Below are 25,003 nucleotides of genomic sequence, written 5' to 3'. Positions count from 1 at the left end.
TCTCTCTCTCTCTCTCTCTCTCTCTCTCTCTATATATATATATATATATATATGTATATATATATATATATATATATATATATATATATATATATATATGTGTATATTAGTATGTGTGTGTGTGTGTGTGTATATAATGTAAGACTCAGTGAAGCCAAAGGGAACATGTGAGTGTGTTTGCCAAGGAAGAAGAGCATGTGACTGAGCAGCAGGTCCTCCTGATTCCCATTAAGTCCATCAGCCAAGTTGGAGAGATAATGAAGGATCAGAGTGGACTTGCTACTTGCTCCTCACTGCCAGCAGACTCCAACCATCAACGTGATCTTTGTCATGCTGCTTCCTTTCATTCTGTTTATGGACATCTTCTCCATCTCACTAAAATGTCACAGCATTTTTAATATTTTACATTTCAAAACCATTACAGTATTTTCTGAAGCATTAAGGCGTCCCCCAAGTCAAAATAAGTCATAGATTTCACATGTAAGGCTTTCATTGTCACAACATTCTGGAACACATTAATGCTCACATGGTGAACACATGCTAGCAACTTGCAATGGTGGACACTCACCTTGGTCCAAAGCCTTGGATGGAGTCCAGCTTCCAGGCTCCTGTAAGGAGGTGGAGCACAACAACCATCACAACAAGCAGCTGGAAGACAAACATGTTCTGGAATGTTCCATACAAACCTCCACTTCCTTCATGGAGGGCAATGTAGGAGAAGAACATAGCACACATTGTTTTAAGAAGATTGGACTTGTTCACTGGCTTCCTTTATCACAACGTTGGATGAAAGTTGGATGAAAGTGGGATGAAAGTTGGATGAAAGTGGGATGAAAGTTGGATGACAGTTGGATAAAAGTTGGATGAAAGTTGGATGAAAGTTGGATGAAAGTTGGATAAAAGTTGGATGAAAGTTGGATGAAAGTGGGATGAAAGTGGGATAAAAGTTGGATAAAAGTTGGATGAAAGTGGGATGAAAGTTGGATGACAGTTGGATGACAGTTGGGTGACAGTTGGATGATAGTTGGATGAAAGTGGGATGAAAGTTGGGTGAAAGTTGGATGAAAGTTGGATAAAAGTGGGATGAAAGTTGAATAAAAGTTGAATGAAAGTGGGATGAAAGTTGGATGACAGTAGGATGACAGTTGAATGAAAGTGGGATGAAAGTTGGATGAAAGTGGGATGAAAGTTGGATGACAGTTGGATGACAGTTGGATGATAGTTGGATGAAAGTGGGATGAAAGTGGGATGAAAGTGGGATGAAAGTTGGATGAAAGTTGGATAAAAGTTGGATGAAAGTTGGATAAAAGTTGAATGAAAATTGGATGAAAGTTGGATGAAAATGGGATGAAAGTTGGATGACAATTGGATGAAAGTTGGATAAAAGTTGGATGAAAGTTGGATGAAAGTGGGATGAAAGTTGGATGACAGTTGGATGAAAGTGGGATGAAAGTTGGATGAAAGTTGGATGAAAGTTGGATGAAAGTTGGATAAAAGTTGGATAAAAGTTGGATGAAAGTTGGATAAAAGTTGGATGAAAGTTGGATGAAAGTGGGATGAAAGTGGGATAAAAGTGGGATGAATGTTGGATGAAAGTGGGATGAAAGTGGGATGAAAGTTGGATGACAGTTGGATGACAGTTGGGTGACAGTTGGATGATAGTTGGATGAAAGTGGGATGAAATTTGGATGAAAGTTGGATAAAAGTGGGATGAAAGTTGGATGAAAGTTGGATAAAAGTTGAATGAAAGTGGGGTGAAAGTTGGATGACAGTTGGATGACAGTTGGATGACAGTTGGATGATAGTTGGATGAAAGTTGGATGAAAGTTGGATAAAAATTGGATGAAAGTTGGATGAAAGTTGGATGAAAGTTGGATAAAAGTTTAATGAAAATTGGATGAAAGTTGGATGAAAGTTGGATGACAATTGGATGAAAGTTGGATGACAATTGGATGAAAGTTGGATGAAAGTGGAATGAAAGTGGAATAAAAGTTGGATTAAAGTTGGATAAAAGTGGGATGAAAGTTGGATGAAAGTTGGATAAAAGTTGGATGAAAGTTGGATAAAAGTTGAATGAAAATTGGATGAAAGTTGGATGAAAGTGGGATGAAAGTTGGATGACAATTGGATGAAAGTTGGATGAAAGTTGGATAAAAGTTGGATGAAAGTTGGATGAAAGTGGAATGAAAGTTGGATTAAAGTTGGATAGAAGTTGGATGAAAGTTGGATGAAAGTTGGATAAATGTTTGATGAAAGTTGGATGAAAGTTGGATGAAAGTTGGATTAAAGTTGGATAAAAGTTGGATGACAGTGGGATGAAAGTTGGATGACAATTGGATGAAAGTTGGATGAAAGTTGGATAAAAGTTGGATGAAAGTTGGATGAAAGTGGAATGAAAGTTGGATTAAAGTTGGATAAAAGTTGGATGAAAGTTGGATGAAAGTTGGATAAATGTTCGATGAAAGTTGGATGAAAGTTGGATGAAAGTTGGATTAAAGTTGGATAAAAGTTGGATGACAGTTGGATGAAAGTTGGATAAAAGTTGGATGAAAGTTGGATAAAGGTTGGATGAAAGTTGGATGAAAATTGGATGAAAGTTGGATGAAAGTTGGATGAAAGTTGGATAAAAGTTGGAAGAAAGTTGGATGAAAGTTGGATAAAAGTTGGATGAAAGTTGGATGAAAGTGGGATGAAAGTGGGATAAAAGTTGGATAAAAGTTGGATGACAGTTGGATGAAAGTTGGATAAAAGTTGGATGAAAGTTGGATGAAAGTTGGATAAAAGTTGGATGAAAGTTGGATGAAAATTGGATGAAAGTTGGATGAAAGTGGGATGAAAGTTGGATAAAAGTTGGAAGAAAGTTGGATGAAAGTTGGATAAAAGTTGGATGAAAGTTGGATGAAAGTGGGATGAAAGTGGGATAAAAGTTGGATAAAAGTTGGATGAAAGTGGGATGACAGTTGGATGACAGTTGGATGACAGTTGGATGAAAGTTGGATGAAAGTGGGATGAATGTTGGATGAAAGTTGGATGAAAGTTGGATAAAAGTGGGATGAAAGTTGGATGAAAGTTGGATAAAAGTTGGATGAAAGTGGGATGAAAGTTGGATGACAGTTGGATGACAGTTGGATGACAGTTGGATGAAAGTTAGTAGCGATACCCCAACAAGTGATACCGCAACAAGTGATACCACAACTAGTAAGTGACACCACAACAAGTAAGTGATACCGCAACAAGTGATACTACAACTAGTAAGTGATACCACAACTAGTAAGTGATACCACAACAAGTGATACCACAACAAGTAAGTGATACCACAGCAAGTGATACCACAACTAGTAAGTGATACCACAATAACTAAGTGATACTGCAACAAGTGATACCACAACTAGTAAGTGATACCACAACAAGTAAGTGATACCACAACAAGTAAGTGATTGGAAACAATGAAGGTATGTGTGGAGGTCTTGCACCTCAGGGTTCATCGGACCACCCAGAAGGGACATGACAGGCTTGACGGTTTTATGATTTGGTTTATTTTGCAATAAACTTATCGCTCTACTTTTCAGCAATCGCCTCTCGTGATGGTCTCGCTCCTCGGGTTGCTTTTCAGCCATCCGCTCTCGTTTACGTCTCCGTTTCCGTCTCGCTCGTGCTCGTGCTCGGGTTTTCTCTTCACCATCAACAACACCAACTTCTCCCACCTCTTCCTTCCCGGCTGCTGCCCTTTTATAGAGTGACAGGTGATCAGATAAACGCGCCCAGGTGGGCCATCTACGCACCTGTCGCCGATCTCGGAGCCAGCCCCGGCACACCCCCCCCCTCGCTGCAGGTCCGCAGGCCACACCCCCTCACAGTATGTAAATAAACATTTACACATTCTTTCTGTGTAAATAACCAATTTCACAAAGAACATATCTGTGACTTATAGTCCGCTGTGACTAACATATGGAAAATATGTTTTCCTTGTCAAATGACTCTGAGAGTGTGTGTCATGTACTCTACAGTAAAATGAGAGTGTGTGTGTCATGTACTCTACAGTAAAATGAGAGTGTGTGTGTCATGTACTCGACAGTAAAATGAGAGTGTGTGTGTCATGTACTCGACAGTAAAATGAGAGTGTGTGTGTCATGTACTCTACAGTAAAATGAGAGTGTGTGTGTCATGTACTCTACAGTAAAATGAGAGTGTGTGTGTCATGTACTCGACAGTAAAATGAGAGTGTGTGTGTCATGTACTCGACAGTAAAATGAGAGTGTGTCATGTACTTGACAGTAAAATGAGAGTGTGTGTGTCATGTGCTCTACAGTAAAATGAGTGTGTGTCATGTACTCTACAGTAAAATGAGAGTGTGTGTGTCATGTACTCTACAGTAAAATGAGAGTGTGTGTGTCATGTACTCTACAGTAAAATGAGAGTGTGTCATGTACTCGACAGTAAAATGAGAGTGTGTCATGTACTTGACAGTAAAATGAGAGTGTGTGTGTCATGTGCTCTACAGTAAAATGAGTGTGTGTCATGTACTCTACAGTAAAATGAGAGTGTGTGTGTCATGTACTCTACAGTAAAATGAGAGTGTGTGTGTCATGTACTCTACAGTAAAATGAGAGTGTGTGTGTCATGTACTCTACAGTAAAATGAGTGTGTGTCATGTACTCGACAGTAAGATGAGAGTGTGTCATGTACTTGACAGTAAAATGAGAGTGTGTGTGTCATGTACTCTACAGTAAAATGAGAGTGTGTGTGTCATGTACTCGACAGTAAAATGAGAGTGTGTGTGTCATGTGCTCTACAGTAAAATGAGTGTGTGTCATGTACTCGACAGTAAGATGAGAGTGTGTCATGTACTTGACAGTAAAATGAGAGTGTGTGTGTCATGTACTCTACAGTAAAATGAGAGTGTGTGTGTCATGTACTCGACAGTAAAATGAGAGTGTGTGTGTCATGTACTCTACAGTAAAATGAGTGTGTGTCATGTACTCGACAGTAAAATGAGAGTGTGTGTGTCATGTACTCTACAGTAAAATGAGAGTGTGTGTCATGTACTCGACAGTAAAATGAGAGTGTGTCATGTACTTGACAGTAAAATGAGAGTGTGTGTGTCATGTACTCTACAGTAAAATGAGAGTGTGTGTGTCATGTGCTCTACAGTAAAATGAGAGTGTGTGTGTCATGTACTCTACAGTAAAATGAGAGTGTGTGTGTCATGTGCTCTACAGTAAAATGAGTGTGTGTGTCATGTACTCTACAGTAAAATGAGAGTGTGTGTGTCATGTACTCTACAGTCCGGAAAATACGGTATTTGTTATAATACTTATATTGAAACTATTTCAAAACAGGTTGCAGGATATAAAAGATGTTTCTGGTTGCATAGAGATGGCCTAAAAACGTCTTTTTAAAAACTGATTCTTGTAAAAAAAAAAAAAAAAAGATTGTTGAAAAGTAAGAATCATGATGAATAAGAATCGCAAATTTTGTCACCCTTTGCAGTAAATATTCACACCTGCATCAGTGCTCGTTATTTATGGACAGTTGTCATAGTATTTATTCATCTATTTATTGATGGACAGTTGCCAAAGTATTTATTGATGTGTCTGCTTCTTCCTCTCATAGTCCACTTTCATTCATTCATTGACTTCATAAACACTAATTAGTCATCATTTCCTCATTTACTTTTTTCATTTGCAGTTCCTGACATCATCTCAGTGGTGTGTGCTTACATGAACACACAACTTATATTCATTTCTGTGCTTACATGAACACACAACTAATATTCATTTCTGTGCTTACATGAACACACAACTTATATTCATTTCTGTGCTTACATGAACACACAACTAATATTCATTTCTGTGCTTACATGAACACACAACTAATATTCATTTCTGTGCTTACATGAACACACAACTAATATTCATTTCTGTGCTTACATGAACACACAACTAATATTCATTTCTGTGCTTACATGAACACACAACTAATATTCATTTCTGTGCTTACATGAACACACAACTAATATTCATTTCTGTGCTTACATGAACGTGTGTGCCACACAACTTCTATTCTGTTCCAAAAGGACAACATTTTAATGTCAAACCTCTCCTCCCCCCTCTTTCCTGTCCCCCCCCCCCCCCCCCCCCTATTTATGATGTCATCAGGGTCAACTCTTGGCTTTTTGATTCCTGCACTCTTATTAGTGCCTCCTTCTTGTCCTTTACTGATGTACCATTTCCACTGCACTTTAGTCCCTAATGTCTGACAAAGTGCGTCTGTTTTCCTTCCACTGACATTAGAATATAATAATTTACATTACAATACAGCTCATTTTAAGTGTAGGGCGGGGCCATAAAACCATATCCATATACCATATATACCAAATCAATATCAAACATAAAACATTCCATATATACCGTCAATTTCCAGACTATAAAACGCTACTTTTTTCCTACACTTTGAACCCTGCGGCTTCTAAAACTGTGCTGCTAATTTGTGGATTATATTTTTTCCGCTGACTGCCATAATGTAAATAGTTTTCATTAAACGCTTAAGACGCTTAAACGTTGTGTTACTGTTTGTGCCACGGCGCCATCTTTTGGATGAGTTTGCTCACTGCAATAAGAGTTCCTGCTCTTGGAAGCTTTGAACCGGAAGTAGAAGCGTTTCTACTCGTACAGATTCTTCATTCATCACTCCAAGCAACGTTTGTAAGTTTTACAATATAACTAAAACTATTCATACTTACTAAAGCGTCCCATGTGTGATGTCTGTAGGAGTGTTTTCATGCATATTTGTACGTGCTATCAGTATGCAATGATACTAACATTGTTAGCATAGCTAAAATGCTATTACGTTTACAAGTGTCTGTGTTAGTATTATTAACTTACATTATTTTTGCATTGTTTCGCTTTCATAAATTCCTCGGTAATTTCACCAAAACGTCAGCGTGGAGTTATTGAGTGTGTTTAGCTGATTGGAGAGCTAGCTTGCACAGCTAGTGGGTCCACGACCATGACTTCTGTTTTGTTTGATCAGCCGTTTTACTGCCGTGTTACAGACACTGTTTGGAAACAATTAAGGTATGTAAATAAACATTTCTAAAATTGTCTGGTGCGGCTAATATATGGAAACTATCTTTTTTTGTTTGTTTTTAATTTGGCTTATATACCAGTGCACGCTACAGTCCGGAAAATATGGTACATTTTTTTTTATTTGTTGGAAGAAACAGGAAGTTGCAAAGCAAAGTTGGTTGCATGAACAAAGGCACTCGCTAACCCAGCCAGGGCAGGAAGTGATGACTGATCAGTGACACGCCAACAGCCAATCACGTAACAGTATCAACTATCAAGTTTGGTTGTCTGGCGGTTGCTTCTTTGCATGGAGTGAGAAGAGAAAGTAAAGTGGATAAAACAAGAGAAGTTACCTCCACATTATGGCGGTTCTTAGGATTCTTTCAAAGGGACCGTAGTCAGACCAAGGCACTTGTAATCAGTAATACCACAGCCTTGAACAGAAAGCAAGCTCTTTCATGTGGTATTGGACAGGAAGGAGGACTTTTTGTTGTCCATTGTCAAATGTGGAGGTTATCATCACTACTGTCTGATTCCAATCAATGCAAGTCATCAACTTATATTCTTATATTCATTAACTTGTCTCTTTCATCAATAAGTCAATATAAATGATATTTATGTGTAGCTGCTGACAGAAGCACATTGTATATGTTATATCATTTCATAGTTGGTTAGAATAAATAAATACAATGTATAAATGTAAGTTCATATTTACATATAATGTGATTAAAAATGTATTTCCTTTGGTTATTTCATGCAAGTATATGTTGACTTTATTTTTTTGTTACAAAACCCATGTCAATTGGAGGGGAACATATTTTTTTGTTCTTGTTTGGTCACATTGTTGGGGGGGACAATTAATATGTGACGGAATAAAGGAAGCAGCATGAGACGGCCAGCATTTGATGGAAGAGGTTCATGGAGTCTTGGCTTCAAAAGAAACTTTATTCCCTCAGAGTTTGTGAGGCCAATTAGGTGTGATTATTTCTGATAAAGTATGTGAAATCAATGTCTTTTCTTTTATTTGTTAGTTCTGACGGCCTTATTTTGGCATGGTTGTTAACGAGAAGAAGACCTGGGAGGGAGTAAGAATATGAGTGATGCCCTCCACTTGGCCTGCAGACAAAGTAAGGACACCCCTGCCTGAATGGAATGATCACAGCAAACAAACAAATCATGTCCACACTTAGTGAAGGTTACAAAGACAAACCCTCCGCCCACTTCTGAAAGCGAAGAAAAGCCCAAAGTCTCCACCAGGAGCTCTAATGGCCTCCTGAGTGTGCTGTAAAAATAGCATCTATTCACTTTATCTCTCCATCTTCTTCCTCTCTCTCTCTCTCTGCTTCCATTCAACAATGTCTCAGCATGCACACAAACACTCTCAAGGCCATTAGCTCCTTCCTCATTCATCTTGCATCTCTGAGCCAGCTTTTAATAACCTTACCTTCACTCCCACTCATTGTGCTCCTTCACTTCTTTCCTCACTCTAACATGTGCATGTTCTCCTTGCACTCGCCCGTCTGGCTGCAGCACGCACAACACAACACAACACAACACAACACAACACAACACAACACATCACAACACGCTCTGCTCCACAATGAGGTGCTCTGATGTGGAAAAAGGCCTCCAGGTCCATACCTTCTTTGCATGCTTCACCCTCCATAAGACAAACACACAGGGGGGGGCTTTGACCTTTGACATGTGGTCAGGTGGGTCTGTCATGGAGGTCTGACTCAATTGCAAAGTGAATGTGTCTCAAAGGAACCCACTACATTTTAGAAGAAAATTGTATTTTTCCATATATAAGCCGCATTGGACTATAGGGCAGGGCCGACATCCGGGCAACTGAGCTACATACGGGTTCTTGGAGCCATAGCAACCTGACTGGCGTTGAAAACAAACCGTCGCCATTACTCTTTAACCTGTCGACCTGCGCTGATTAAACCCGTCATTCTGCCTCCAAAATGCCAAAAAACGGTTGTTGTTTTTGGTTGTGCAAACCACAACTGGAAACAGGGAAAACAAAGGTGGTATTTTGTTCTGCCAAAGCGTGCTAAAAGCCCACAGAGACGAGACAAATGGCTCGCAGCTTTACACCGGGAAAACCAGGACGGTTCTCACTGGAGTCCCCCAAAATCCCGGGTCGTGTGTTCGGATCACTTCGTTTCTGGTAAATATAAGGAACAAAAATCCACCTTCTTAACCACAACTTGGCTATACCGTCCATGCTAATGTTGAACCCGTTGAATTTTTACCGAATAACGTTGGACAGCTGAAGTTGTTGTCGTTGCACAACAATAACATACGGTATAAAGGCTATTTTCGAAAACCGGTTTCATTTAAATTTGCACTTAACGGTTGGGTTTTTAAAAACCAATAAACCCTATCATTTTCACGTTGCCATTTAATCAACTTTTCAAGACAGTCGTAAAATGCTGTCTGCGAGTCTCCTTTGTTGTAATCAAACATTACTTGTAGTTGTAGCCCTCAAATCTCTCAATAGTTTTTCAATTTTTCCCTCTCGGGACGACCTGTAAAGAATCCCATGCACCATCCATCTTACCTCACCTGCCACAGAGTGGAAAGAAGGCATCCCATAGGATGGACGGTTACGAGCGACATCAACTGACAACTTCAAAGCGTGAATCGGCAGCAGAGAACTCAAAAAGTACAAAGAAACACTGTGGGAAAGGACTACCTTTCAGAGATCTAACGGAAAGGACAAATGAGCGTGAAAACATTGAGCCTGCTGCAAAAACGCCTGTAATTTTAAATAAAGTTAAAGTTAAAGTTAAAGTACCAATGATTGTTGATTGTCACACACACACTAGGTGTGGCGAAATTATTCTCTGCATTTGACCCATCACCCTTGATCACCCCCTGGGAGGTGAGGGGAGCAGTGGGCAGCAGCGGTGGCTGCGCCCGGGAATCATTTTGGTGATTTAACCCCCAATTCCAACCCTTGATGCTGAGTGCCAAGCAGGGAGGTAATGGGTCCCTTTTTTTATAGTCTTTGGTATGACTCGGCCGGGATTTGAACTCCCAACCTACCGATCTCAGGACGGACACTCTAACCACTAGGCCACTGAGTAGTAAATAATTCAGTTAAAAAAAGGAACGCGTGGACACTGTTTATGCCTCATATAACGTACACTTATTCAGCCTGTTGTTCACTATTCTTCATTTATTTTAAATTGCCTTTCAAATGTCTATTCTTGCTGTTGGCTTTTATCAAATACATTTCCCCAAAAAATGCGACTTAAATATGTTTTTTTCCTTCTTTATTATGCATTTTTGGCCAGTGCGACTTATACTCAGGAGCGACTTATACTCCGGAAAATACGGTATATATATACATTGTGAAATGAGTTATTTACACATAAATGTTTATTTACATACCTTAGTTGTTTCCAAACAGTGTGTGTAACAAGGCAGTAAAACGGCTGATCAAACAAAACAGAAGTCTGTTATGATCCGCTGCCCGGATCATATTTCTGTTTGGGTTTTCGGGTCACATTTGTTTTCTGTTAGTCTTGGACTCATTTTGTTCCTGTCTGTGCACCTTTGAGTTGGTTACCATATTAATTCCACCTGCGGCTTGTGTTTCTGACGCGCACCTGTTGTAATCACTGACATTATTTAAGCCTGCCTTTTCCAGTCATTCAGCCTGGTTTCTTTATTTGCGTCACACGACTGCTACGTGAGTTTTTGTTTGTCTCCTAGCCCCTGCTAAGTGTCATAGTCTTTGCTAAGTTGTAGCCTTAGCTTCCGGTGCGCTCGGCACCTTTTCCAGTCGGTTTGTTTTCTGTTTTGTACCTGTTTTGTGTTGTTTTATTATTAAATCAAGTGTTACCTGCAAGTCCTGTCCGGATTCGTCCTTTGCATCTTGGGAGAACAAAACCCCGCATCATCATGCGCCCCGAACGTGACAAAGTCATGGTCATGGACCCACTAGCTGCGGAAAGCTAGCTCTCCAATCAGCTAAACAGACTCAATAACTCCACGGTGATGTTTTGGTGAATTTACGAAACTGAACCAACACAAAAACAATGCCATTGTAAGTTAATAATACTAACACAGACACGCGTAAATGTGTTAGCATATTAGCTAATACTAACGACGCTAGCTTGATTACATTACGATAGCACGTACAAATATGCAAGAAAACACTCCTACAGACATCACACATGGGACGTTTTGATAAGTATGAATTGTTTTAGTTATATTGCAAAACTTACAAACGCCATGGACCCGTAACAGTGAGCGAACTCGTCCAAAAGATGGCGCCATAGCACAAACACTAACAGAAACGTTTCAGTGTCTCTGCTTGGGGTCAATGAAAACTATCAAGGACTAAACAGCACGGCCGTTAGCAAAAGAAAAATCCATAAATAAACCGCAGGGTTCAAAGCGTGGGGGAAAAAAAGTTGCGGCTTATGGTCCAGAATTTGCAGTACTTAAGGCTCGATCTGTTAAAGCAAGTGTTTTTTTATTGGCCCATTGTCCATTCTGAAGACAAAAAAACAAACAAAAAAACCACATTCCGGATTAGAATGCTCCACACAAAAAATAGAAAATGCAGTTTCGGGAGAAATGTGGTGTGGATACTGACATGCACAAGCCAAACTTGAATGCTAAGGTTAGCATGCTGACATTTAGAACATGTCAAGTACCAAGTTGTATGACTGTGAAGCGTATGCATGCAAACTGAGCTAAAACAAAGAAGTTAGCATGCAAGTAGTTAGCATGTAGCAACTTACATGGCATTCAGAAGCATTCAGATTGGCTACAAAGTTAGCTCGCCAATGCTAGCAGTTAGCATGTGTGGAGTACTACGTTATATGACCCTGGGGCGCTCGGATGTAAAATTGGCACAAAAGAAATGAGCATGCTAATGTTAGTAATACTGATCAAAGCTGAACCAATCAGTCAACACGATACTGAACATTGCTTTGGTATCGTCTAGTGGTCGATACTACTGTGGTATGTTTTCATTTGGACATTTTTATGCTTGAAATTGAATGGACCTAACATTGCGTCGCTTCTTGTATCTTTAATGTACAAATTGTATCAAAGTTAGCCAATGGAGACGGTCCTAGCTAGCTAGCTTTCTTTCTTTCTTTCTTTCTTTCTTTCTTTCTTTCTTTAGTTTATTTCGAAAATGAGGACAATTTGGACGTTTCTTTTGTTATTCTTCGCTAATTTTGTTGCCTTTCATTTCCTGACAGATCCACTGCAAAATGGCCCCATAAATCACTTTGACTTGAAATTTCTCGCACAGCTCCGTAACTTCAGGGTGTTTAGCCGAATCCCCACAAAATGTTGTGTACGCCTTTTGGGGACCGGCAAAGGCGTGTGTAAAAAAAAAAGAAAAGAAGAAAGCTAGCTACTGTCAACAAAATGTATTCACATCGCTAGTCACTTAGCACCTCGTTGGCCAGAAGAGATTGTTTGTCTAATCACTAAACAACTCATCAAAACGGACCCATTCCGGTACTTTTTGGCACCGACCGATTCACACAAAATCCGACGGTGCCACCTGGCGATCACTCCAGCAGCACTGAGAGTGGACACAGCCAAACTCCCTTCAGGTGATCTTGTCATTTCCAATGCCAACAAAGAAACTGACTCAAAAATTGCTACAATGTAAGAAAAGTAAGGCTTCACCTTTTTTTTTTTTTTTTTTTTTTAAATGTGCTAGCTTGTTGCTAATATAGCATTGGCGATTTTACATGGCAATTTTAACACCTTTAAATTTGTTAAGGAAAACTACAACGAAGATGCACGTTACAAAGAAACGTAATAAGTACAACACTTACAGTGTTAACACTTTTTGGGTGCAACATAAACTGAACACTACTGCCATCTAATGTCTTGGACTTGCAACTGCATCTCAGAAGTGTGATAATAAAAGATGATCAACCCACTGGACAGCAGTTATAGTCAGCTCATTTTTCAATGCTGCAATAAAAAAAACTAGATTATACTATGAAAAACATTGATATTTATCAACACACACACAAGTAATGACAATTGGTACCGTTGAGTACGATTCTCAAATGTGAACGGTACCATCCCACACACCAGTCATGTGAAAACATGAGACTATAATTAGCTCTTTCTGACAAACACAGCAAGCAGAGAGGAAGCCAACGCGTGTGTTCATAGAAACACAAAACATGATCTTTCTGCTTCCCTCACATGGCCAAACATCACTAAACTGCAATGTCTGACAACACTGAGGTGTGACGGCACACATAGTCCAAGGGGCTCTCTCCGTACAGGACTGCCATGAAGTCAGCGGCCAGGATCCTACCTAGAACACTTAGGAGGAGGCCCACTGAGGGCGGGGAAGATGAAAGAATGTGCTGGAAATGTAACATTGACATGAAGATGAAAGTATGTGCTGGAGATGTAACATTGACATGAAGATGAAAGAATGTGCTGGAGATGTAACATTGACATGAAGATGAAAGAATGTGCTGGAGATGTAACATTAACATGAAGATGAAAGTATGTGCTGGAGATGTAACATTGACATGAAGATGAAAGAATGTGCTGGAGATGTAACATTGACATGAAGATGAAAGTATGTGCTGGAGATGTAACATTGACATGAAGATGAAAGAATGTGCTGGAGATGTAACATTAACATGAAGATGAAAGTATGTGCTGGAGATGTAACATTGACATGAAGATGAAAGAATGTGCTGGAGATGTAACATTGACATGAAGATGAAAGTATGTGCTGGAGATGTAACATTGACATGAAGATGAAAGAATGTGCTGGAGATGTAACATTGACATGAAGATGAAAGAATGTGCTGGAGATGTAACATTGACATGAAGATGCAAGTATGTGCTGGAGATGTAACATTGACATGAAGATGAAAGTATGTGCTGGAGATGTAACATTGACATGAAGATGCAAGTATGTGCTGGAGATGTAACATTGACATGAAGATGAAAGTATGTGTTGGAGATGTAACATTGACATGAAGATGCAAGTATGTGCTGGAGATGTAACATTGACATGAAGATGAAAGTATGTGTTGGAGATGTAACATTGACATGAAGATGAAAGTATGTGCTGGAGATGTAACATTGACATGGAGATGAAAGTATGTGCTGGAGATGTAACATTGACATGAAGATGAAAGAATGTGCTGGAGATGTAACATTGACATGAAGATGAAAGAATGTGCTGGAGATGTAACATTGACATGAAGATGAAAGCATGTGCTGGAGATGTAACATTGACATGAAGATGAAAGCATGTGCTGGAGATGTAACATTGACATGAAGATGAAAGTATGTGCTGGAGATGTAACATTGACATGAAGATGAAAGTATGTGCTGGAGATGTAACATTGACATGAAGATGAAAGTATGTGCTGGAGATGTAACATTGACATGAAGATGAAAGTATGTGCTGGAGATGTAACATTGACATGAAGATGAAAGCATGTGCTGGAGATGTAACATTGACATGGAGATGGTCGGGGGTGGGGCGGGCGGCGTGGTTGGGGGCGTGGTTAAGATATATATATATATATATATATATATATAAATACTTGACTTTCAGTGAATTCTAGCTATATATATATATACATATATATTTTATTTTATATATATGTATATATATATATATATATATATATATATATAAATAATTAAAAGAAATACTTGAATTTCAGTGTTCATTTATTTACACATATACACACACATAACACTCATCTACTCATTGTTGAGTTAAGGGTTGAATTGTCCATCCTTGTTCTATTCTCTGTCACTATTTCAGAACACACACATTATACAAATATACATTATAAAACCAATAAGAAAACGGGAGCTCTAATTTGGGAGTCTGAATTAGAAACAGAAGTTCCTATATAAACATTGCGCACTCACGTCGCCTTTTTGTATTGATTACTGCAGCTGTGCACTGGATTCATTCACAAATACAAACTACAACTCACACACACTTTAGAGTTAGGCTCCACCATCAGAATGTGTACTTAAACTTATAAAGATCACATGGATATTATTCAGTGAGTTGATTCACCAAAACTAACCTGTTATACAGGAGGAAAAAGCACACAGGACGTTTCAATTGTTCACAGACTGGTCGCGCTCATCAGAATGACAAGACACTTCCGGTCTGCAGGTGATAGCATTCAATTGGGAAGAAACGCCCTACTGCCCCCTACTGACCAATGTGAATACTGATAAATGTGTAATGACAGCTCCAAAAACGAATTCAAACCACAAAATAAAATAAATAAATCAACACAAAAATGTGACACATTATGGGTGGGTCACATATGCATGTACAGTAGATGTTATTGTCACATATGCATGTACAGTAGATGGCAGTATTGTCCTGTTTAAAAGTGTCACAACATTGCTGTTTACAGCAGACAAACTGCTTTACGGTAGACGGAAACTTGACTGCTGTTGTTGTGTGTTGTTACCGCGCTGGGAGGACGTTAATGAAACTGCCTAACAATAAACCCACATAAGAAACCAAGAACTCGCCCTCCATCATTCTGCAGTTATAACGTGATTGGGCAGGCATGCTTTATATTGTGGGAAAGCAGACGTGAAAACAGGCTGTCAACATGTCACTCAGGTCCGCATGGAGCTGGAGGGGGCGTGGCCTCCAGCTCCGCCTGAATTTCGGGAGATTTTCGGGAGACAATTTGTCCCGGGAGGTTGTCGGGAGAGGCGCTGAATTTCGGGAGTCTCCCGGAAAATCCGGGAGGGTTGGCAAGTATGGCATGGACACATACTGAGTGATGGTCTTTAAATAGGTGCTTAAACTCTGACAAAATCCATATACCAACATCAAATGTCTACAGTACTGGAATATACAAAATGAGACTATAATCATGAAGGGAGAAGTCCTTAGTGTCAGAATAATTGTATATAAGTTATCACACAACTTGTTCTCCCATGAGTTCAGGCTGCCCTGCGAGAAGATAAAAGCTTATCAAGCAAAGGCCTGCCGCTTGTAAACCTTTACTGTGTGCGATGGGATGCGACGTGGAGGTGTCGGTTTCTTTGATCTATTGGACAGCCGCAGGAAGACCTTGTCATGACCCGAGATCTACAAAGCAGAGAGGGAGCAGACCTGACACCGCTCCAGGCACCTTTTCTTTAAACTGTTTATGACCGAGTGCGGCAGCTGTTTATGACCCCCCCTCCCCTTAGAAACAGCTGCAGCCATGTAATCAGGAAATGCCCAAATAAATGAGGAGGTGTGGAGCTCCCTCATCAGAGCGTGGGATGACACTGTACGAGGGTACAGGTCGACGTGCTCTCCTCATTGAATCCTGTCTCTGCTTGATTCCTTTGCCTCTTGTCTTGTCTAATAGATGTCATCGGTGTTTGAACCTGACACTTAGTTTTCTGGAAAAGTGCCCCTCAAACAAGTCAGTTGAATCTCCCTGAAGCCAATAAGTTTATAAACCATGTCAAGTCCTGAAAACATGACTAATGTTTTGGCTTGTGAGCACTTGACTAACGTGTGAATCAGTTGCTAGGAAACATCTGTGCAGTGATTGGTGTCAACAGGAAGCTCTTGGAGCGCAACAAGCTGCCATGTGAGCAGTCACAATGCTGTCAAGAACTGGGAGTAAAACTCTTGTGGTAAGCAAGTACTCGACTACCTCCAGACACACTTCCTGCACAGCCTGCATGGCCTTCAACTGACACAAAGAGACGACTCCAGAAAAAACATCTGAGCGTGTCTTCAAAAGGCAGCGAGCTCCAAAGGCTGAACATGACACAGAAGGTTTGCTTTTAAAAGAGTTCAATATATTCCACTTGATGTGCGCAGCAAGGCCTTCATTAAAACTGAGAGAAGTGAAAGGTGTGTTATTACGGGTGAGTTATTGTAAAGGTATGGTGGCGTGCAAGTAAGAGCAAGTTCAAATGATTGCTAATTGTCTGCAGGCAATTTAGCATTCTGCTCACAACTCAACTATTAGACAAAATGAAAGCACAGAGTTTACATTTGAACTTCTGTCTCATGGCTGACAAACACAAGCAGCCAGTGAGGAATTAGAAAATATCAGCCAGGATTAAAAAAATTGGGGGTTGAAGTGATTTGACCATTTTTAAGATGCTTTGGAAAACATTTCCTACAGAGGAAATCTGTAAAAATGCAAGAAAACTGACCAATGGTTTCCATCTATTAGATGCTATGACACCTCTTTTTCTTGTCAATAATTGATTGTTTTTGTTGGGAAAATATCTTCACCGTATCAATATTAGCCATTCCAAGAATGTACGACGGCATCCATAGTTTCATGTGTTCAGTGTTTGGTTTGGCTTTGAGAAAACTTCTTCACACTAGAAGACATTTCAACAATCCACGGGAATTGATGGCTGCATTTAAGAGTAAATATTGGAATTGTAAGAAGTCAAATATGTTGTTGAACTGGTGAGTCACTGAGTAAAGTCATGTTGTAAGATTGCATTCTTGCTATCTGCTACAAGTTTGTTTGTTTAATTACAACATGAAGCTTTTCATGACTTTTGGGATCATACTTTATTGTGCTTTCTAGGAAACTTTGGCCATGCCGCTCTAGATGTAGTACAAATGAGGGTGTTTAGTATTTTAAACAATGATTACAACCATGACACACAATAGCACACGAGGATATCTTCTGATGCAACCACTGACCACCTTCATCCTTTCACCGCCTCACTAGTACCTGTACTACAGCATCCACTGACTACCTTCATCCTTTCACCGCCTCACTAGTACCTGTACTACAACATCCACTGACTACCTTCATCCTTTCACCGCCTCACTAGTATCTGTACTACAGCATCCACTGACCACCTTCATCCTTTCACCGCCTCACTAGTATCTGTACTACAGCATCCACTGACTACCTTCATCCTTTCACCGCCTCACTAGTATCTGTACTACAGCATCCACTGACCACCTTCATCCTTTCACCGCCTCACTAGTATCTGTACTACAGCATCCACTGACTACCTTCATCCTTTCACCGCCTCACTAGTACCTGTACTACAGCATCCACTGACTACCTTCATCCTTTCACCGCCTCACGAGTACCTGTACTACAGCATCCACTGACTACCTTCATCCTTTCACCGCCTCACTAGTACCTGTACTACAGCATCCACTGACTACCTTCATCCTTTCACTGCCTCACTAGTACCTGTACTACAGCATCCACTGACTACCTTCATCCTTTCACTGCCTCACTAGTACCTGTACTACAGCATCCACTGACTACCTTCATCCTTTCACCGCCTCACTAGTACCTGTACTACAGCATCCACTGACTACCTTCATCCTTTCACCGCCTCACTAATACCTGTACTACAGCATCCACTGACTACCTTCATCCTTTCACCGCCTCACTAGTACCTGCACTACAGCATCCACTGACTACCTTCATCCTTTCACCGCCTCACTAGTACCTGCAGTACAGCATCCACTGACTACCTTCATCCTTTCACCGCCTCACGAGTACCTGTACTACAGCATCCACTGACTACCTTCATCCTTTCACCGCCTCACTAATACCTGTACTACAGCATCCACTGACTACCTTCATCCTTTCACCGCCTCACTAGTACCTGTACTACAGCATCCACTGACTACCTTCATCCTTTCACCGCCTCACTAGTACCTGCACTACAGCATCCACTGACCACCTTCATCCTTTCACCGCCTCACTAATACCTGTACTACAGCATCCACTGACTACCTTCGTCCTTTCACCGCCTCACTAATACCTGTACTACAGCATCCACTGACTACCTTCATCCTTTCACCACCTCACTAGTACCTGTACTACAGCATCCACTGACTACCTTCATCCTTTCACCGCCTCACTAGTACCTGTACTACAGCATCCACTGACTACCTTCATCCTTTCACCGCCTCACTAGTACCTGTACTACAGCATCCACTGACTACCTTCATCCTTTCACCGCCTCACTAGTACCTGCACTACAGCATTCACTGACCACCTTCATCCTTTCACCGCCTCACTAATACCTGTACTATAGCATCCACTGACTACCTTCATCCTTTCACCGCCTCACTAGTACCTGTACTACAGCATCCACTGACTACCTTCATCCTTTCACCGCCTCACTAGTACCTGTACTACAGCATCCACTGACTACCTTCATCCTTTCACCGCCTCACTAATACCTGTACTATAGCATCCACTGACTACCTTCATCCTTTCACCGCCTCACTAGTACCTGTACTACAGCATCCACTGACTACCTTCATCCTTTCACCGCCTCACTAATACCTGCACTCCAGCATCCACTGACCACCTTCATCCTTTCACCGCCTCACTAGTACCTGTACTACAGCACGCTCCACACCCGACACTTTTTGAATCATTCCAAGCATTTACTCTTTGATTTGTCACTCACACACCTATTCTTATACATCTTATGTACCCTAAATTCCAAACTATCAGCCGCTAGCTTTTTCCCACGCTTTGAATCCTGCGGCTAATTTACGGATTTTTCTCCGCAGACGGCTGTAATGTAAATAGTTTTCATAAAACACATGCAAAGACACTGAGAAGCCGTATTGTTGTTTGTGCTATAGCGCCATCTTTTGGACGAGTTCGCTTACTGCCCTTCTGTTTAGTGCTTTCAACTGGAAGTACAAGGGCCGTTCCATCCTCTATTGGTCCATAGCGTTTCTACTCGTATGGATTCTTCATTCGTCACTCAGAGCAACAATTGTAAGTTTTATAATATAACTAAAACTATTCCTACTTACTAAATCATCCCATGTGTGATGTCTGTAGGAGTGTTTTCATGCACATTTGTACATGCTATCTTCATGTAATCAAGCTAGTGTCATTAGCTAATATGCTAACATGTTTACAAGTGACTGTGTTAGTATTATTAACTTACACTGGCATTCTTTTTGTATTCTTTCACTTTCACAATTCCTCAGTAAATTCTCCAAATCGTCACCATGAAGTTATTGAGTCTGTTTAGCTGATTGGAGAGCTAGCTTGCGCAGCGAGTGGGTCCGTGACCATGACTTCTGTTTTGTTTGATCAGCCGTTTTACTGCCGTGTTACAGACACCTATTAAGGTATGTAAATAAACATTTACAAAGTATTTCTGTGTAAATAAATCATTTCAGAACGTATATAACTGTGGCTTATAGTTTGGTGCAGCCAATATATGGAAACATACTTTTCTTCTAAAAATGTAGTAGGGCTGATGGTGTGTGACATGTGGGGGTGATGGTGTGTGGCATGTGGGGGTGATGGTGTGTGACATGTGGGGGTGATGGTGTGTGACATGTAGGGGTGATGGTGTGTGACATGTGGGGGTGATGGTGTGTGACATATGGGGGTGATGGTGTGTGACATGTAGGGGTGGTGGTGTGTGACATGTGGGGGTGATGGTGTGTGACATGTAGCAGTGATGGTGTGTCACATGTGGGGCTGATGGTGTGTGACATTTAGGGGTGGTGGTGTTTGACATGTATATATATATATATATATATATATGTATATTTATATATATGTGTGTATGTATATGTATACAGTATGTGTATATACTGTATATGTATATGTACAGCATATATGTATATATATATGTATATGTATATATACATATATATATATATATACATATACATATATACGTATATACATACAAATAGATATACATATACATATACATATATTCATATACATATACATATACACATACACATATGTACATACACATATATATTTATATATGTGTGTATGTATATGTATATGTGTATATATATGTATATGTATATATGTATATGTATATGTATATATATGTATATGTATATGTATATGTATATATGTATATGTATATATGTATATATGTATAAATGTATATGTATATATGTATATGTATATATGCAGGGCCGGCCCGTGGCATAGGCCGTATAGGCAAATGCTAAGGGCGCCGTCCATCAGGGGGCGCCACGCCAGTGCCACAAATGTTGGAGAAAAAAAAAGAAAAAAAAAAGTTGGTACTATTATTTCTAAATACAAAAAATAATCCCACGTTAATTAAAATGCTAAGTAAAGCCTATTTAATAGAAATATTATTTGTTACAACATTACGCCCCCCCCTCTCCCCCCGCACGGTGCGCCCCCTCCCTTCCCGTATCATGACTCTTTTTAGACGTCACCACATCAAAAAATCAACACAAGATGTCAAAACGGCCAAAACTGTCAAGTGCCCAGGGAAGAAAAGAGAGAAAAGAAGAGGAGGAGAAACGAGAAAAGACAGAGGTAGCAGGTAGGTAACGTTAGCCTACATGAAATTATTTGTCTGTTACAGAATGTGATAGTAACCCGGCTTTTTAGCATTAAGCTAATGTTACATGATTCGGCAATTGCTAATCAATATTACAGTACTCCCACCTTACATTCCTCAGGGACATTTGTATTAGATCTTTTAAGCAGCTGTTTTTTGTTTACATTGTTATTGCCTTCTGGTTAGCTATGTTTGCCCTGCAGGTAATAGTCACTTTTCCACCCCTTTATATATTAGGTATAGTTGTAAGTAAAAAAAAAAAAAAGGTCAAAGACAAAGCTATTCGGTTTCTTGTGAGTATATACACTTCACTGCCGATGTGGGGGGGCGCCACCTAAAGTCTTGCCTAGGGCGCCAGATTGGTTAGGGCCGGGCCTGTATATATGTATATGTATATGTATATAGCAGGATACATGTATGTGAGGACGCGCATCCACCGTGGTCGGTGGCGCGCGTGCGCAGTGCCGATGCTAACAATGAATCCACACGCGAGAGGTTTTTCAAAAGGCGGCAGCCATCAGCAGTGACTTAAAAAAAAAAAGGCAGCAGCCATCAGCAGTGACTTACATCTCGGAACTGATCCCATCTTCCGCTCAGCCACTTGTCGTCCAGCACATTTCCGCCGTCGGAGCGAGCTGAGACGCGTCCGACGGCGCACGCGCACGCGCACACGCACAGCAAGGCGACGCTCTGCATCTGCGGCACACAACACCTCACTATATAACCTCACTACATGTCAATCATATAAACATCACTACATGTCAATCATATAAACATCACTACATGTCAATCATATAAACATCAATACATATTAACAGTACAAACATGACGTCGACGACATGTTGACTTGTTTGCCAAACATACCTTGTAACGTCCGCTCGTCCACAGTCTCATCTCATCTACCGTGTGTGTGTGTGTGTGTGTGTGTGTGTGTGTCTTCTGTCTGCTATTAGCACTCTAATACACCCCTCTCTCTCTCTCTCTCTCTCTCTCTCTCTCTCTCTCTCTCTCTCTCTCTCTCTCTCTCGCTCTCTCTCTCTCTCTCTCTCTCTCTCTCTCTCTGTGCGCAGCGTGTCGGGAGCGCGCACTGTGCACACCACACGCGCTGACACCGTCCTTCCTTCTCCTCTGGGCTAGAGAAGGACTAACATGTCCACTGGTGTGTCTAGTATTTCCAGGGACAACATTATAAAAAATGAGTGTACAGTACGGATCAAGTAGTCTGCTGGTGTGGTAGAGTAAGACCTCAACTTGCCAGCTTAATTGGTTCCGGGACAGCGCTCGTATGGAGCGGAATTCACTCCAAAAGTCCACAAACACACAAACGTGATTGTGTTCACGCTCAACTATTTGCAAGTTGAAACAAAAACACTGTCCTTTCATTAAAAAAGATAATGTTTTGCAAGTAAAAAAAACCAACAAAACGATTTTCTTTTGTTAAAAAACGCTGTGCAAGTAAAAAAGACAAATATTTTCAATTAAAAAAAAAATTCCTTAGCACAAAAATAATTTTCTGCAAGAACAAAAAGGATACACAATTATAAAAAACTTTTTTTTTCCAATTAAGAAATCAATTCACAAGTTTAAAAAAACTGTTTTCTACAAGTAAAAAAGGATACGTGAGTATAAAACCGTTTTTTTTTTCACTACATGGCTCTAAAAGTAGTTAAGCTACAGGAAAAGCTACTCGGTGTCAGGCTTGGTAAAAGGATAGGACTCAGATGCAGAGTAGGGAATTTAGATAGGCTTTTATTTTGACAGCTTCCTTTCACCTCCAAAGTCAAGGATTACAATATCGATTTTAATCAAAAAACTAATCGGCAAAAAGGTTCCAAAAAAAATAGGAACAACCAAAAATCACTCCGAACGGAGGAAAAGACGAACTATAATTGGCGCCGTATATGCTATAAAAGGTATAAACAGAAAACGCTCCAACAGGAGAAAGAAACAAATATCTATGACAATTTCGACACTAACTAATCTAATAAAGTATTAACAAAAATAGTCACTCAAAAATTTGAGGAAAGAATGAAAAATAACTGAAACTCACCACTTCGGCTGATTATACTAAATAACAAAAAATCACTCTGCTGAGGAGGAAGAAAGGAAAAACTCAAAATAGTAACGAAGGGATTCAAGATCAAGGAACTTAGTCACAAGACGAGGCAAGGCAAGACAAGGCATGGAAGCTAGAGAGCACGAATAAACGAAACAATCTGGCACAGAACAAAGGGAGGAGTGGGCTTATAAGACACATGAGGGTAATAGGGAACAGGTGGAAACAATCAGGGAACCGGGATGACGTCAGACTGATGACACAAAAGGAAGGGCAAGGGACCTGAAACGAGAGGAGAGTTACTTTTCAAACTAAAACATGCACATCACAAGACAGAAAAAACCAAGACAAGACATCCCTCACCGCGGTGTGACACTCGGTAAAAAAGTAGCTGAGCTAAGCTATTGGAAAATGTAGTTAAGCTACATAGCTTAGCTACATGTAGCTTGTTACTGCCTATGACGTAGCTCGGCCAAAGATGACGAAAAGGTCACATTCAGGTGTCATTGTCGTTTAGACCGAAGGCACATTTGACAAGGGTTTGCAGTCGCTCCTGACCTGATGCGTATACATCACATTTGAAGCACTTTGGAGCGTTTAGAGCAGTGGTTCTTAACCTTGTTGGAGGTACTAAACCCCACCAGTTTCATATGCGCATTCACCCAACCCTTCTTTAGTGAAAAATAAAATGTTTTTTTCTTTAATTTAATCTTAATTTATAAATATTAATCATGAAATGATGTTATTATTTTAAAGAAATACTAATAAAGATATATTTTACAAACAGAAAGTTACAGGAATGTCATACTTGCCAACCTTGAGAGCTCCGATTTCGGGAGGTGGGGGGGTGGAGGGTGGGGGGCGTGGTCGGGGTGGGTTGGGGCGTGGTTGGGGGCGTGGTTAAGAGGGGGGGGAGTATATTGACAGCTAGAATTCACCAAGTCAAGTATTTCATATATATATATATATATATATATATATATATATATATATATATATATATATATATATATATATATATATATATATATATCTACATCCTGAAAATATGGCAAACAAAACTGTGTTTGGATAATTGATACTTCAAACTTGCATAAATAAATCTTAAGGAATATAACATAACTTGGCTTCTGAGAGCTTCAAAATGTAATGAATAAAATGCTAAAGTTGTTGATAAACAAGCAATTATTTTAATAATTAAATATGGTCATTTTAAATGAATTATTATGATAATATAACATTAATTATTTCAAATATGTTGGATGTAATAAGGAGTCAGAAAAAATACAAAGAAAATACAATTAATTTTGATGTTTTTAGCAAAATATAGTAAAAATGTATTTATTTATTTAAAAAAAATTAATAAATATATTTATTTTTAGGTAAGATAAACATAATATTACAATTTGTCTCTAGTCTGGATGATTTAGTTCTTGTCACCTTGTTGTCCTCCCGTCGTGAAAAAAGGCTGTCCTCACTCAGGTCCGCATGGAGCTGGAGGGGGCGTGGCCTCCAGCTCCGGCTGAAAATCGGGAGATTT

The 25,003-nt window shown here is 39.9% G+C and overlaps 1 protein-coding gene across 1 annotated transcript in view; it reads right to left on the bottom strand.

Moving 5' to 3' along the window:
• The window catches only part of spock3 (SPARC (osteonectin), cwcv and kazal like domains proteoglycan 3), a 41,348-nt gene extending 18,949 nt beyond the window's left edge, over window positions 1-22,399 (bottom strand). Inside the window, exons 1-3 of the mRNA XM_061984393.1 lie at window positions 22,272-22,399; window positions 21,975-22,103; window positions 569-608 (exon numbers count right to left, since the gene is read on the bottom strand). Of these exons, the coding sequence (XP_061840377.1) occupies window positions 569-608; window positions 21,975-22,103; window positions 22,272-22,301 (199 nt within the window). The 5' untranslated portion in view covers window positions 22,302-22,399. The remainder of the gene's footprint in view (window positions 1-568; window positions 609-21,974; window positions 22,104-22,271) is intronic.
• Window positions 22,400-25,003: the final 2,604 nt, after the last annotated feature.

This window comes from Nerophis lumbriciformis, linkage group LG25 (assembly GCF_033978685.3).
Source record: "Nerophis lumbriciformis linkage group LG25, RoL_Nlum_v2.1, whole genome shotgun sequence".
Classification (NCBI taxonomy): domain Eukaryota; kingdom Metazoa; phylum Chordata; class Actinopteri; order Syngnathiformes; family Syngnathidae; genus Nerophis; species Nerophis lumbriciformis.
The sequence above is the reverse complement of the archived record's forward strand: the minus strand, read 5'-3'. Positions and strand labels throughout refer to the sequence as shown.